This window comes from Sorex fumeus, unplaced genomic scaffold (genome assembly GCF_029834395.1).
Source record: "Sorex fumeus unplaced genomic scaffold, SorFum_2.1 ptg000035l, whole genome shotgun sequence".
Taxonomy (NCBI): domain Eukaryota; kingdom Metazoa; phylum Chordata; class Mammalia; order Eulipotyphla; family Soricidae; genus Sorex; species Sorex fumeus.
The window spans coordinates 21,799,765-21,813,277 of NW_026606092.1; the positions used below are offsets into that span (position 1 = coordinate 21,799,765).

Consider the following 13,513-nt stretch of genomic DNA (forward strand, 5'->3'; position numbering starts at 1 on the left):
AGTTACTGCGCACCTCCATTACTAAAGAACTTAATACCCTTGCACAATCCTGTGTCACATCTAGTCCATCATTTCTTCCCCCAATTATCCCCTCACACGATTTGTTGGTTAACTGCTACCATTTTAGACTGTGCTGTTACCTCCCTTAGCACTTCCATATAATCAGCTCCTTTACTTATATTCCCATCTTACCTCCCAGTCCCCTGTTTGTTCCCTACTCTGTACCATCAAATCTGGAACTCTAGTATGTATTCTAGTATCTAAAGTTTATTATTGATTGATATCATCCTTTATCTTAATTGTTTCTCTGTCTACCACAGATGATTGAGATCATTCTCTACTTCACCCCCTACCTCTGGTTTAATTTATTCAACATTATACTCTCCAGTTACATCTAATTTGCCACAAATTACATGACTTTTATTTTTCTACTAGCTCCGTAATATTCCATTGTCAAAATATAAACAAATATATCAAAAATTTTGTATAGTCATCTATTGTTAGACATTTGGGTTATTTCCTGGCTTTTTAATGAAGAGTTTTCCTGAAAAGATACGTATTCATTTCCAGTTAATGAGTTCCAGTTTGGAGAACAGATACCTAGGAGTAAGATTACTGGGTCAAATAAGTGCTCTATTCTTACTTTTTTTGAGAATTCTCCATATTGTTTGCTGTAGAGGCAGAGCCAGGTGACATTTCCACCAACAGTGAGTGAGAGCTCTCTTTTTCACCACATCACCACCAATAGTTTTTCAGTTTTTTTACATATATATATGCTAGCCTCACTGGTGTAAAGTGATTTTTTTTTCTGATTTTTGTTTCCCTGATACCCAGTAGTACTTTTTGCATATGCCTGTTGGCATGTTTTCTATGTTGGAGTGTCTGTACGCCTTTTAGGGGGTTAAATAATGTCTTCAAGAGTCGTTTTTGCTGACTGTTACTTATCAACTTGCCTCTTAGTGTGGGGAGGGAAGAAAGACTTATTCTATTAAGTGTTAGGTTTGGGAAACAATGAACACAACATTTCCACCACCATAGAAGGTGCTCAGTTACTGTTTATTGGACAAAAAAGAATGACTGTGTGGACACATTTTTATTGGTAGAACATATTAGCATGTGCTTTGGGAATGTTGTAGTGGACAGATGTTTAACTTTAACCCCACATTTCCTAGACTTGTTTTGTCACAAAATCTTCTCTCGTGCAACACCCCCATGTGTCCCATGGAACTAGTATTGCACAAAACAAACCTTGTAAAAGTCCATTCTGAAGGGCACACCACAGGGACTGTCCAGCCCTTTAGACTGTGTATCTGAGCTCGGGAGATAGGCTGAGAGTGGGCAGTTCCGTCTCTGTATTGGTTCCACACGACCCTCAGCAATTTCTGATGCTCTTCCTTTCTTCATTCAAACTTGAGAAGATTATTTGATCATATAATTAGTATCATTATTTTTATGTGCTTTGGAAGACAAGACTATTGATACTTGCTGCCTTGTGTTCTCTTATCTGTGGATATTTATTTTTGAGGTTCTCTAAGGTAAAGGTAAAAGGTAAAGGCACTCCCGTTGATCATCGATTTGCTCGAGCGGGCCCAGTAACGTCTCCATTAGAGACTTTGTTGTTACTGTGTCTGGCATATCGAATACTCTCGGTAGCTTGCCGGGCTCTCCGAGAGGGGCGGAGGAATCGAACTCGGGTCGGCCATGTTGGCTGCGTGCAAGGCAAAGGCCCTACCCGCTGTGCTATCACTCCAGCCCCTTTGAGGTTCTCTAGACAACTTATTATATGAAGTGCTCTTTACTGCAATCTCTCAAAACAACTGTAAGCTGTGAACTCCACTGTGACTTTTAGTTCAGAATAATGTTCTGTTCTGTAATACTTGTCCTAAGTTGACTTGATTTTACTTCTCGTACTGCCTTCCTCTTGATTATTACTCTATTGGTTATATCACTCATGGGGTTTTTCCCACAGTTTCTACTTCAAAACCCCTTCATGAGTGATTCTTCCACAGATCCAGGAATAAGTCTTGAACACAATATCCACCCTCCCCCAGCTCACACCCCCCCCCCCAAAAAAAAATCTAGCGTCTCAATTTCAGCAGATTTAAGTTAGACTGCTTGGTGCATGGCGCATTTCCTTTACTTACTATCAATCTTCACATTCTTCAAACATTTTTTTTCTGACTTATCTATGTGAAAAAATCTGTGTGATCATTCCTATAGATCCAGTTCTATGCTTGTGTGTTCAGAAGTGAATGGAGAAGCAATGACATCGAGGTCTGGAAAGTTTTTATTTCAACTGTGTTTTAAGTCCTGTACAGTACAGTATTGGGCTTTCTGACAGTACCACCAGACCTATATTTGGGAACAGAGGTGGGAAGGTACAAAATACTTTTAAAAGAAGAGGAAACCATAGGGAGGCTCCACCTCTATTTTAAACATTGACTAGGGATTGGGACAAAAACTGGGCAAGGGGTCCCATGGATAATCAGAGATGAGAATTGATTACTGTGATCAGAGTATTTCTAAACCTAAATGCAGGTTCTAAAGAGCTTCTGAGAGATTTGGAAACTGGGAAAGATTTTTCTCTAAGTAAGGTAGGTAGTAGCTCTTTTTTTTTTAAAGAAAAATCAGAGGATGATTAAGTTACAAACATGGTATATGCTCTAAAAGGCAGCTTACTGTTTTTTTTCTTCAGTTCTTTCCTTTCTTTTCCTCTTTACCTTCATAGTTTTTCTCTTCTCATTAGCACCTCCACCAGAGGTGAAGCTGGTAAAAGAAAGAAAGTGTTCAGACATGTGCCTATTTGCATAGCTAGTAGATTGAGTTAATGCCAGGACAGCTCAAACATTCTGTCCAGTTCTATAGAAAATCCAGTTTCACCCTATCAGTAAGGTATTATTTTCTTTTTTAGCATAGAACGGCTTATTGCCAAGCTTCTCTTAACTGTACATTACAAATAACGTCTGATTAAGAATGTTCTGGATGGGTTAATTAGTGTGGTGACTATTATTAAGCAAACTGCTTGTTAGTATTATGCCTATTTGATCTTGGTATTGATGTGAAGTAATTGACCATAGAGCTACATTTAGAAAAGCTAGAATAAAGTTTTTGATTTCTATTATGGCAATAAATTGTTTATATTAAACATATCTATGAAAATATGAGTTTCCTGACACAGAGTATCAGAATAGACTCTGTGTGGGATGGTAGATGGGGATTGTTATGTTTGTTTTGTTTTTTTAGAAGTATTAACACATTTGTCCAGCTTGTTTCAAGACCAGCTCTGCTAGAACCAAATCGTAAAATATATATACACATATTTCAGCCTACTACTGCAGAGTATATGAAAACTAAAGTGATGTTAACTTCTCTTACCTAAAGGACTGTTTTCTTACAGATTTAACTAATTGCTTTAGTATTTCTTTGAGTTTTAATCACTGTATATAAATAGACTATTAAAGAAAAATATGAGAATATATTTTAAATAAGGAAAGTAGCTCTTCTTTCAAGTACTGGAATATTACCTATTTTATTTATTGATATTTTGTCCTATTTTATTATTAGGTGTTTCTGGCTATAGCATTTCCATGGGGAATTCATGCATGAGCTTAGTTAGAAGTTACACCGTCAGGGAGTTTTTCTCAAAATTCAGCTTGAATTTTCTCATTCTTAATTTCATCTCATTACTCCTAGTTATACCCCTTGTACCAAGTGAAATAATTATTCTCATTCCTTGGAGGTTCCTATTATGTACCCTCTAGTTGTCACTTAACCAGACTGCTTGTGTTTAGCTCTCTAAATCTGTCCTCATAAGTCATTTCTTCCATTGCTTTAATCATTATTATTGCTTTTCTAAAAACTCTCTAGTTTTTAGCTGGAGCAATAGCACAGCGGGTAGGGCATTTGCCTTGCACGCGGCCGACCCAGGTTCGATTCCCAGCATCCCATATGGTCCCCTGAGCACCGCCAGGGGTAATTCCTGAGCGCAGAGCCAGGAGTAACCCCTGTGCATCACTGGGTGTGACCCAAAAAGAAAAAAAAACTCTCTAATTTTTAAATATATATAGTTATCAAGCTTGCCAGATGAAATCAGCAATCACTCAGAATTTTTTCTTCTTTTTGGGCCCATTTGTGCCTTGGGGATTGTTCGGTGCCAGGGATCAAACCCAGGGCTCTAACATGCAAAGTCAACGCTACTGTGTCCTAGGACCCACCCATATTCTATCCTCACAGAGTTCATATTGTCATTCCTTATACAACATTAACCCCCTACAAAGTGTTAGCAGTTTTCTTGGTAAAAGCAACACATGCTCACTTGTGAAACTTACTACCATTTAAATGTAGTGTTTACCATATGCCCTATTATCACTTGATCACTTGACATCTGATTATTCATCGATTTGCTTGAGCAGGAGCCAGTAATGTCTCCATTCATCCCTGTCGCGTGCCCTATTGTATGCAGTTTATGTGATTTTTTTTTCAATTTCATGAGATTACTAAATTTTTGATGATACACATTTTTATATTCTGCATCTTTCCATGTGCTTACTCGCTACTCTCCAATTAGTCATCCACACCCTGAGCTAACACTGAATTCTGTTCATCCTTGAGACTGCATAGCAAAAGTGTTGAATAAAAGCTTGTAACTATCTCACAGTGATTCAATATAACTAAAAAACAAAAATAAAGGTAGGTCTAGCACCTTGCCCAAAGCTAAATTCTTTGTCAGTTACCAAGTCCCATTGTTTACAACCTTTTAGCCAATCCCCTGTCTCTTTTAATTTGCAGTGTTGCTCACACATGGCTAATATAAATGGATTCTGTGAGTTAGATGGGTCATGATACTATTTTCTAAAATGAACATACCTTGTTTCAGTGCCCATTGATTATTTTGTTTGTGTGCTTTTATTGAGAATCCTTTGTGTACTCAGTTTGTAATTTTGTTAAAATCTTAAATTTGTCTGATATTCTTTTTTTTTTTTTGCTTTTTGGGTCACACCCAACAGTGCTCAGGGGTTTCTCCTGGGTCTGTGCTCAGGAATTACTCCTGGGATGCTGGGGATCGAACCCGGGTCAGTCATGTGCAAGGCAAATGCTCTACCCACTGTGCTGTCACTCTGGCCCCTGATATTATTTATCTGACATAAACAAACAGATTTCCCCACTTGCTTTATTAGTGTTTTCTGGGTACATACAGATGTTACTTCTATTACCATTTGCTCCATTTATTTAGAAGAACTTGAAAATGTTATCATTGTATTTATTTTCTTTTGTGGTGATCAATGGGAATTTTTTTTAATTTATTTATTTATTTATTGAATTACTGTGGGAAAAGTGACAAAGCTTTCAGGTTTAGGTCTCGGCCATGCAAATGTCAAACACATTTCCTTTTACCAATACTTATTTTTCACCACGAAGAACCTCTATAAACCCCCACCCCCCACCCCTCCCAATGCTTGTGAGGCAGATGAATTCTAGTTAACACTCTATCTACTTTGACTAGATTCATTATTCCGATAAAAGATGCACCATTATTATTTAGAGTTTACACCCCAAAATCAGACATGCTGAAAAGGCATTGTGAAATGATTTGCTTTCTACAGCTGGGTTCAAGAATTGAAGGATGTTGCGTGGCCACGCTCGCAGCCTCGCAGTTTTGGATTTCTGCTATCTTACTTATTAACCCTGGAAGTATTTCTACTGAGAGTCAGATAATTAAGAGATTGGTTTCTGTGCTCTGGAGCCATGGCCGTGCCAGAGAGCCGCTCGTGGGGGGGCAACTGGTGACCTCAGTAGGGTGTGAAGGACGAGCTGGGAACGTTCCCCCTTCCTGTGAGGTTTTAGTCGCCCCATCACCACCGGCTCATTCCTGGCTTTCCACAAGGCTCCCAAGTGGCTGCCATCTTTCTTTCCAGAGGGAAGAAGGCGGAAGGGACCAACACCTCAATGGGAATTTTTAAAAATTGATTTTAGTTCCTTAGTTCCTCACAATGTTTAAATATTTTCAGAAAGTTGGTTAGTTTTCTTAATAATTTTAGACATGATATCTGAAACTGTTTGTGTCCAAGTTTTCTTTCAATAAAAATTAAGTATTGGACTGGAGAAATAGCACAGTGGGCTGGGTGGTTGCTTTGCATATGGCCAATGTGGGTTCCAGTCCCCTAAGCCCCACTAGGAGTAATTGCTAATTGCAAAGTCAAGAGTAACCCCTGTGCATAGCCAAGTGTGGTCCAAAAAAACAAAGAACAAACAAGGAAAAAAATTAATATTGAACTTTAGAGAGTTGAATGGGCTGAGTACTTGCTTTGCATGTAGGAGACCAGGCTGGAATCCCTTGCATCACATGGTTGCCTGAGTATAGACAGGAGGGCCCATCAGACACTGAGCCAGAGGTAGTTCATGAGAACCAACAGGTGAGGCCCCAGAATCAAAATAATAGATGGATAAATAAAACATAAGTATTAGTGGGGTGCACCTTTGGGGTTTAAACCATTCTTTGTGCTTTATCTTTTTATGTACAAGCATCTGCTCCTTACTGGGGAAAGAGATTCTTAATATCCAGGTGATTGTTCTTGAGACTGATGATGAAGCAAGCATAGATGCTTCCCACTGCACCCTACACACACACACACACACACACACACACACACACACACACACACACACACACACGTTGATTCCAGAATATACACAACAATACTCTACAACCAGATTCTGTTTCCAGCTCTGTGGAACCGCTCCCTAATCTGTTCTCTAGTGCTGCACCCTTGCTTTCTACAGCACTGCCCTCTGCCCTTCTCCTCAGTGCCTGTTCTCAACTTTTTCACTCCATTTTCACCTCTGCTCCCTCACTTGAAGTAGATTCTCACCAAACGTTTTGGAGATTCGCCTTACGATCCATACCTGCCCCCTAGAACTATTTTCTTCAACTTTCTTTTCCTTTTTTTTTACCCTGGACTTTATAGCAAAACTACGATTGTTTCCTTTATTATCCTTAATTTCATTTATTGACTACCCCCACTTCTCCTTCATGCTGTAAATCTTATATTTTCATATTATGTTGCTAGTTTGGGTATTATTTTGGGGGGGGTGACTTTAGTTGAATCACTGTGAAATACAGGTACAAAGTTGATTATGACTGATCTTCAGTCATATAATGTTCCAATTCCTGTCCCTTCGCCAGTGTACATTTTCCTCTACCAGTATCCTCAGTTTCCCTCCCACTACCACATACACTCCCCCCCTCCCCCAACACACACACATACACATACAGCCTGCCTTTCTGTCAAGTACTTTCCCCCCCTCCCATTTTCTCTTTTTCCCTCTCACTTTCTCATGTTTTCTGCTTCCATCTTAGGAGACTTTTCTGTATCTTCCCTTCAGTAGAAAATCTCCCCAGGTAAATGTCCCTAAGAACCTGAGACCATGAAAAAGAAAATTAGCTCTTGCCTTTCTCTCCTCTCTCTCGCTCTGCCTGTCTGTTTCTCTTTCAGGCCCATTCATAGCCAGCGGTCTGCTTTCTCTCCTGGCCCTCCAAGGCATCACCCTGGGAGCAGCCAGTGCTCTACTTTGCAAGAAGGCCAAATTCTCCTTATTGTTCCTGGTACTTTCACACCTCACACTGTTTTACACCCTGTTTTACACAGTTTTAAGGTCTCTTAATTCTTTTTTATACATCCTTTTGGGGCTCTTAATTCACTTCAGTAGTGTCATATTACCCTCTCGAAATATGTTCTTTTCTTCCAAATGTTCTTATTGCTCTCAGTCCATACTTATTCCTCCGTCTCTTAAACCCATGTGCTCTCCGTTTCTTCCCTTAGCAATCCAGGGAAGGGGCCAAATCACAGAATGGGCCTCAGGGACTCTGGGAAAGCACTAGGTTGTCTGACCCATTCTAGCCCTAAGACTTCACATCCAAGTATCTGGCCCCAACCTCTTTGAGCTGAATATTATTCCCTGAAGAGTTCATGTGCTTCCCTACCCCCCCCCCTTTTTTTGGATTGTGCTGTTCTCTCAGTCCAGAACGCCTACCTCTCTGCCTTTCAAAATCCTTCACCTAAAACCTTCTTAAACTTTAATGACTCCATACTCAGAATTTATCTCTAGTTCTCAGTGTTAAAAGTTGGAATGCCCTTTATTTACATACTGTCTTCCTTCATGAGTTAGTTGATTTTTCGTGTCTATCTCCCACTTTCTCTGTTCTGAAGTACTGTTGGTTTGCTCCCTTGCAAATGGTAAGCTCCTTGACTTCATCCTTTATTGTTGCTGGTACCAGTGAGGAACAGATATTGAACTCTGTGTTACAAAGCACCAGAGGAGATAAGGGAGAAATGACATTCTAAAACAGAAAAATCTAGGATTAGGGATGTTGCTATGCAGTAGAGCACTGACCTTGTATGTGTGATGTCCTGAGTCCAATCTCTTGACACCACAAAAAAATAAAACATAAAATTGCATTTCAGGGGGTCTAGATAGATAAATCGGGTAAGATGTTTGCCTTAACACAGCCAACTTGGGTTTGATCCGTGACACTGAAGATGGTCCCTGAGCACAGAGCCAGGACTAAGCCCTTGACCAAAGCTGGCTGTAGTCCAAAACCCCACCTCCCAAAATTAACAAATTTTTAAGTCTATTTCAAGAAACGTTAGCAAAGTCAATGTAAGGAAAGAGTAATTTAATTTTTAGAATTGTGTACAGATTGCCAGAAATCAAAAAACTTATGTGAGCAGAAATGGCGCGTATTAATCGAGAAAGTTTTGAGTATTTTTGTAGGCTTATGAATAAGTGTGGCTTGAAAATGAGCACCGGTTATACTGGCAACTGTATTATGTATAAAGGAACGTCAGAAAGAAGAGAGAAGAAAAATGTAATAAACCTTTTTTTTATATATGTGTTGTGCACAATTTATAGCCACAAAAATTCTTTGGAAAGCATTCAAAGGCAGTCCATGCTAAACTTTTGAACCTTATCTTGATGGCTACTACTCTGCAGTTTTGCTAATTTTTCCTACATTTTTTCTCAGTTTTATATATCATCATCATGCCCTTACTGAAAGGTAAAGAGCATGTTATAAATACTGTTTTCATTACAATAACATTGTATTTCTTTTTTGAAACAGATTCATGCCCAAGCACAAAGCAGCCCATTTTCAGAAGATGCTCAGCCTTAACAGAAATGTGAGTGTTACTCCGTCCATGGCCTCTTTACAGCAGGAGCAGAGAAGTTCTGAGAATGTATTGAAGAATTTTATCTCAGAATCTGGGCCTGGTGATACTGCACAACAGGAAAAACTGAGTAGCTCAGTAATGCAAGAGTCAGACTTGAAAACATGCAACTCAGCAAATAATGCAAGTTCTCATCATAGGCAAGATAAACAAAATCTGACTCTTAATCCCTGTGACCTTTTGGGTGGAGCTGATGATCAGCAAAGACCATTGCATATTGTCTGGCCCCACAGATGGTAAGTTTAAGATATTCCAATTTAGTTGTAGAAATCACAATAGAAAAAAGTATTCTGATGATTGACCTGATAATTTGTTGTCGCTGTAACTTTAGAATAATATCTTAAGGTGATGGCAAGGTGGTGTTGCACAAAATCTTTACATAAGCAGTTTTGTCCTTAGATTAAACTTGAATTACAGAGCTCTCATATCTCTTCAGAATACTTGAATCTCTTTGCCTTTTACTAAAATTAGAATTACAGATAATTGTTTGCGCTGAGTTGCTTAAACAACAGAAGTGAGGCATGGCTAGGAAATAAAATCTTTTCCAAGAAGTTTCAAAGTTTCAACGTGTAATAGTAGAATTCCATATTTGTGTGTGTGCTGCCGTTACAGCACTGCTTCTGGTTACTAAAGTAGTATTGCAATTAAGACAAAAAATTATTTCATGTCTACTAACTTCACTATTTTCAACAAGGTGGCTTTATTTCCTTTGTCATATTTTAGGTCAGTACATTTGAAATGTTTCCCATCTCTCTTATGAGTCTGGTATTATGCAATGCAAAATACTTTCTAGCAGAATCTTTTCTTAACAGAGGCAAACCAACTCCAGCATGTAATTGCACCAAATATAAACTCATAAACTTAACCCTGGCTCCTATAAATTAGGATTTAAAGAGGTAAAATGTCCTGATAATCTTCTGGTATTAGACATGAACATTTTAATCTAGTTTTTATTCCTCCCAGTTAGTTAATCTGCATGTGGCCTGATTAGACTGCACTTCCCCCACAGATTATGGTCTCTTTATTGCAGTGATGCTGGGATGATCATTAGGTCCGATTTTCTGAGAGCAACTGTTTGCAGGTGAAGTAATAAGCACATCACACCGGCCAGGCAAAGCGCCTTTGCCGAGGATTTGACTTCCAGCACATTAGAACTCCAGAAGCTCTCCCAGTTGATCTTTAGCATCTGGTAACTAAAGGGATTTTCCTCTGACTCCAAATGTATGAACATAAAATTTAGGGTTTGAAAGTTGATATGGAAGGTATTTTTTCTATTTGTCTATTTGAGTTCAAATCTTGAACATTGTCTTTTTAAGAGTGACATTTAAAAAAAAATGTTTTCCTTGGAATGGGATGATGTTCAGTATTCTTCTATGGCATTTTAAAATACAGTGGACGTGGATGAAATTAACCTGCATCAAGGTAAAATAGTGGTCCTTATTCACTTCCATCTGAATAGCTTTCCTTTTAGTCCACTAATATTTACTAGGCTCTGGAGTAGTATTTCTTGCAAGAAATCCATTCGAAAAAAGTTTGGTTCTGGATTACCATAAAAATGGTAAAAGAAATTATTTGTAGACTCGTGGCGAACAGCACACTGAAATGCAAGGGGGAAGGGCGGGCGAGAGAACCATGTTATCCAATACTTTGCACAAAATAAGACAGAGCAATGTTAATACAATTAACAATATTAAATTGAATAATTCCCTCTTTTCCTTTGTATATTTTTGCTTTAATTTAATTTCATTGCCTAAAGTTAGTTGCTTAAAGAGATGCAACGTTATGTGTGTGCACATTCTTATTGTTAGAGCTAAATTATTTTTAATTTGGAGAAGAGGGGGAAAAAAAGCCGCATCAGCAAGAGTAAATGCCAAAATATAAAAGTAACACATTCATCCTTACGGGTAATATAGTAGAACATTGGAAACTTGGAGGTTGCCAGACACATAGCTAACATTAGGGCTAATTTTGAAAATCTAGCGTGCAGTCAATTTTACTGATGCCTGGGGACATACAAGGTAGAAGCTGACAAGAGAACTAATTTTGTTTGGGTTATTTACTGCTATGCATCATCCGAGAGTTCCCGCCTGACACACAGCTATATGAAGGGGAATATTATCACACACTAAAAATTTATGTTGACATTCGATATTTGTTCAATATGTCAGCAGTATTACTTTCATAATCAAAAGAGTAAGAAAAAGAGAAAAGAAAAGCACTTTATGCTCATAGAGATATATCTTTTTAATAACAGTCTATAAGGTTAATATAGTTTACCTTTGAGAGTATACAATGAAAACAAGCAGGGTTAGGAGGGGAAATGACAGAAAGCATCAACCCGAGCTGTTTGTTTGCCATTACCTAAGCGAGCCATGTCAGCTCTCTGGCCCGCGTCTGATAGCTATTTGTTGTACAGAGAGCACAGCATAAAAAAAAATATCAAACTCTTAATACTATTGTGTGCCCATAACCATCTGTCACTGCTAGCCTGGAGATGAGAGGAAGATTACGAGGAATAAACACTGAGCCGCCGAGCATTGGTAAAGCCTTCGGGCAAAAAACTCTTGTGGGGACATCAAAGACATTCTAATTCCGAGGCAGTCAAGGATTACAGTGTGTAACCTGTGCTGACAACAGATAAATGACTGGCAATATTGTGCCAGAGCTGTTGGGTCCTGCATGGAGTACTGATGATGATGATGATGATGTTATCTTGCAGAATGGACTCTGCTGGGATAATTTTATGATAAAACACTTTTTTCAAATGCCACTGGGTCTAGGCAGCCATTTACTAGCTACGGGGGTAGCAATCAGTTTCTTCAAAATTTACTGTTCTAAGCCCATTAGAGTTCCAACGCAGCAAGACTCTTTCAATGAAAATCTGAAATGCCTATATTTTCTTTAGGAGAATATATGCAAATGTTGTGAGCTGAACTCCTACCCTTTAGTGGTAGATGCTTTATCATCTGATTTATGTAAATTCGCTCATAAAAATACAGTTTATTTTTAATTGGTGAATATGAATTAGAAAATTAAGATTCTGGTTCAGCATTCATCAAAATCTCCAGTTACAAGCACACATTTATTTAGACCTCTGACCGCCTGGGTAGAAATCATGGAATTGACCGGTCAGTATGAATCGTATCCTAGAGGCAGCCGTGGACTCTCCTAGAAAATGACCAGCATTTGTTTCTTAATCAGTTCTCTCAGTTAGTGCCCCTAACATCCTTGTGCATCCTGGGATTAGTATGAGCTCTTTAAACCACCAGCTTGAAAGGGAGTCTTCTTTCGAGTAACCTGCAGGAACTCTTGGGTTTCTTGCATGTTTGCCTTGGCCTTGTACATTCTGCAGAGAGATCTTTGGAACAGGAGAATGCATGGGTGATTGTTTCCCTGTAAACAAAGATAAAGAAAAAGTCGACACTGGAGAGGGCAACAGAGTTCAGAGAGCCTGTCACTGCCATGCCTAACAAAACAAAAATAAAACCCTCCTCCCTATCATAAAAAAAATATGCCCATGAAATCATACAGTAGCGGTGGCCAACTCTAAAAATGAAGTGATGCTGACCTCATTGTGTTAGCTCCACGCTGGGATCATGAATGGTCTAAAATATAGTGTTAGCCTCTCACATCTCGTGTACTAAGTCAACCAAATGTAGAGCCTACTAGCTAGGATATGTATCAACATCAAAAGTGACATTTTCTAGAAGATACATTCTGGCTTTAAATCTGTGTTAAAATGTCTGTGCATGAGAACAGGCCCTTAAATGCAATGCTTGCCCCTTCTCTTCATTCTTTCTGATTCTGAGCTTGTCAAGGATTATAGTGTGCAACCTCTGCTGACAGTAGATAAATAACTGACAGTATTTTAGCAGAGTTGGTGGGTTCTCTACAGAGTAATTTGTTTTCTCCTTTCTACCCAGTCTTTAATGTTTTGTTATAAACATCTATAGCAAAGTGTGGTTAATAGAAATGACGTACAGAAGATTGGTGTTTTTTTTTTTAACAGACTGCAATTTGTAGTGCCTTTATTTTAACTATTTTTGGTCCACTTATTATGCAAATATAATATTTTCCTAGGTTCCAACCTTTATGTAAATGTTCACCTTACTGTAATGAGCACAAGAGACAGTGCTGGAGGGACAGAAAAATCAAATTTATAAACATGGAAAGATAGAACTCTCAAGGCTGCAGTTCTCTAAGTCTTTGATCTCAAGATTCCTTTATGCTCTGAAAAATTATTGGGACTTGGGGCCAGAGTGAAGAAAGTACAGTAGGTAAGGTGCTTG

At 38.6% G+C, this 13,513-nt stretch overlaps 1 protein-coding gene across 5 annotated transcripts in view; it reads left to right on the top strand.

Moving 5' to 3' along the window:
* The window catches only part of GTDC1 (glycosyltransferase like domain containing 1), a 421,396-nt gene that overhangs the window by 346,013 nt on the left and 61,870 nt on the right, over positions 1–13,513 (top strand). For all 5 annotated transcript variants that reach the window (XM_056117624.1, XM_056117626.1, XM_056117628.1 and 2 more), the window contains one exon: positions 9,119–9,460. In XM_056117624.1, the coding sequence (XP_055973599.1) occupies positions 9,119–9,460 (342 nt within the window). The remainder of the gene's footprint in view (positions 1–9,118; positions 9,461–13,513) is intronic.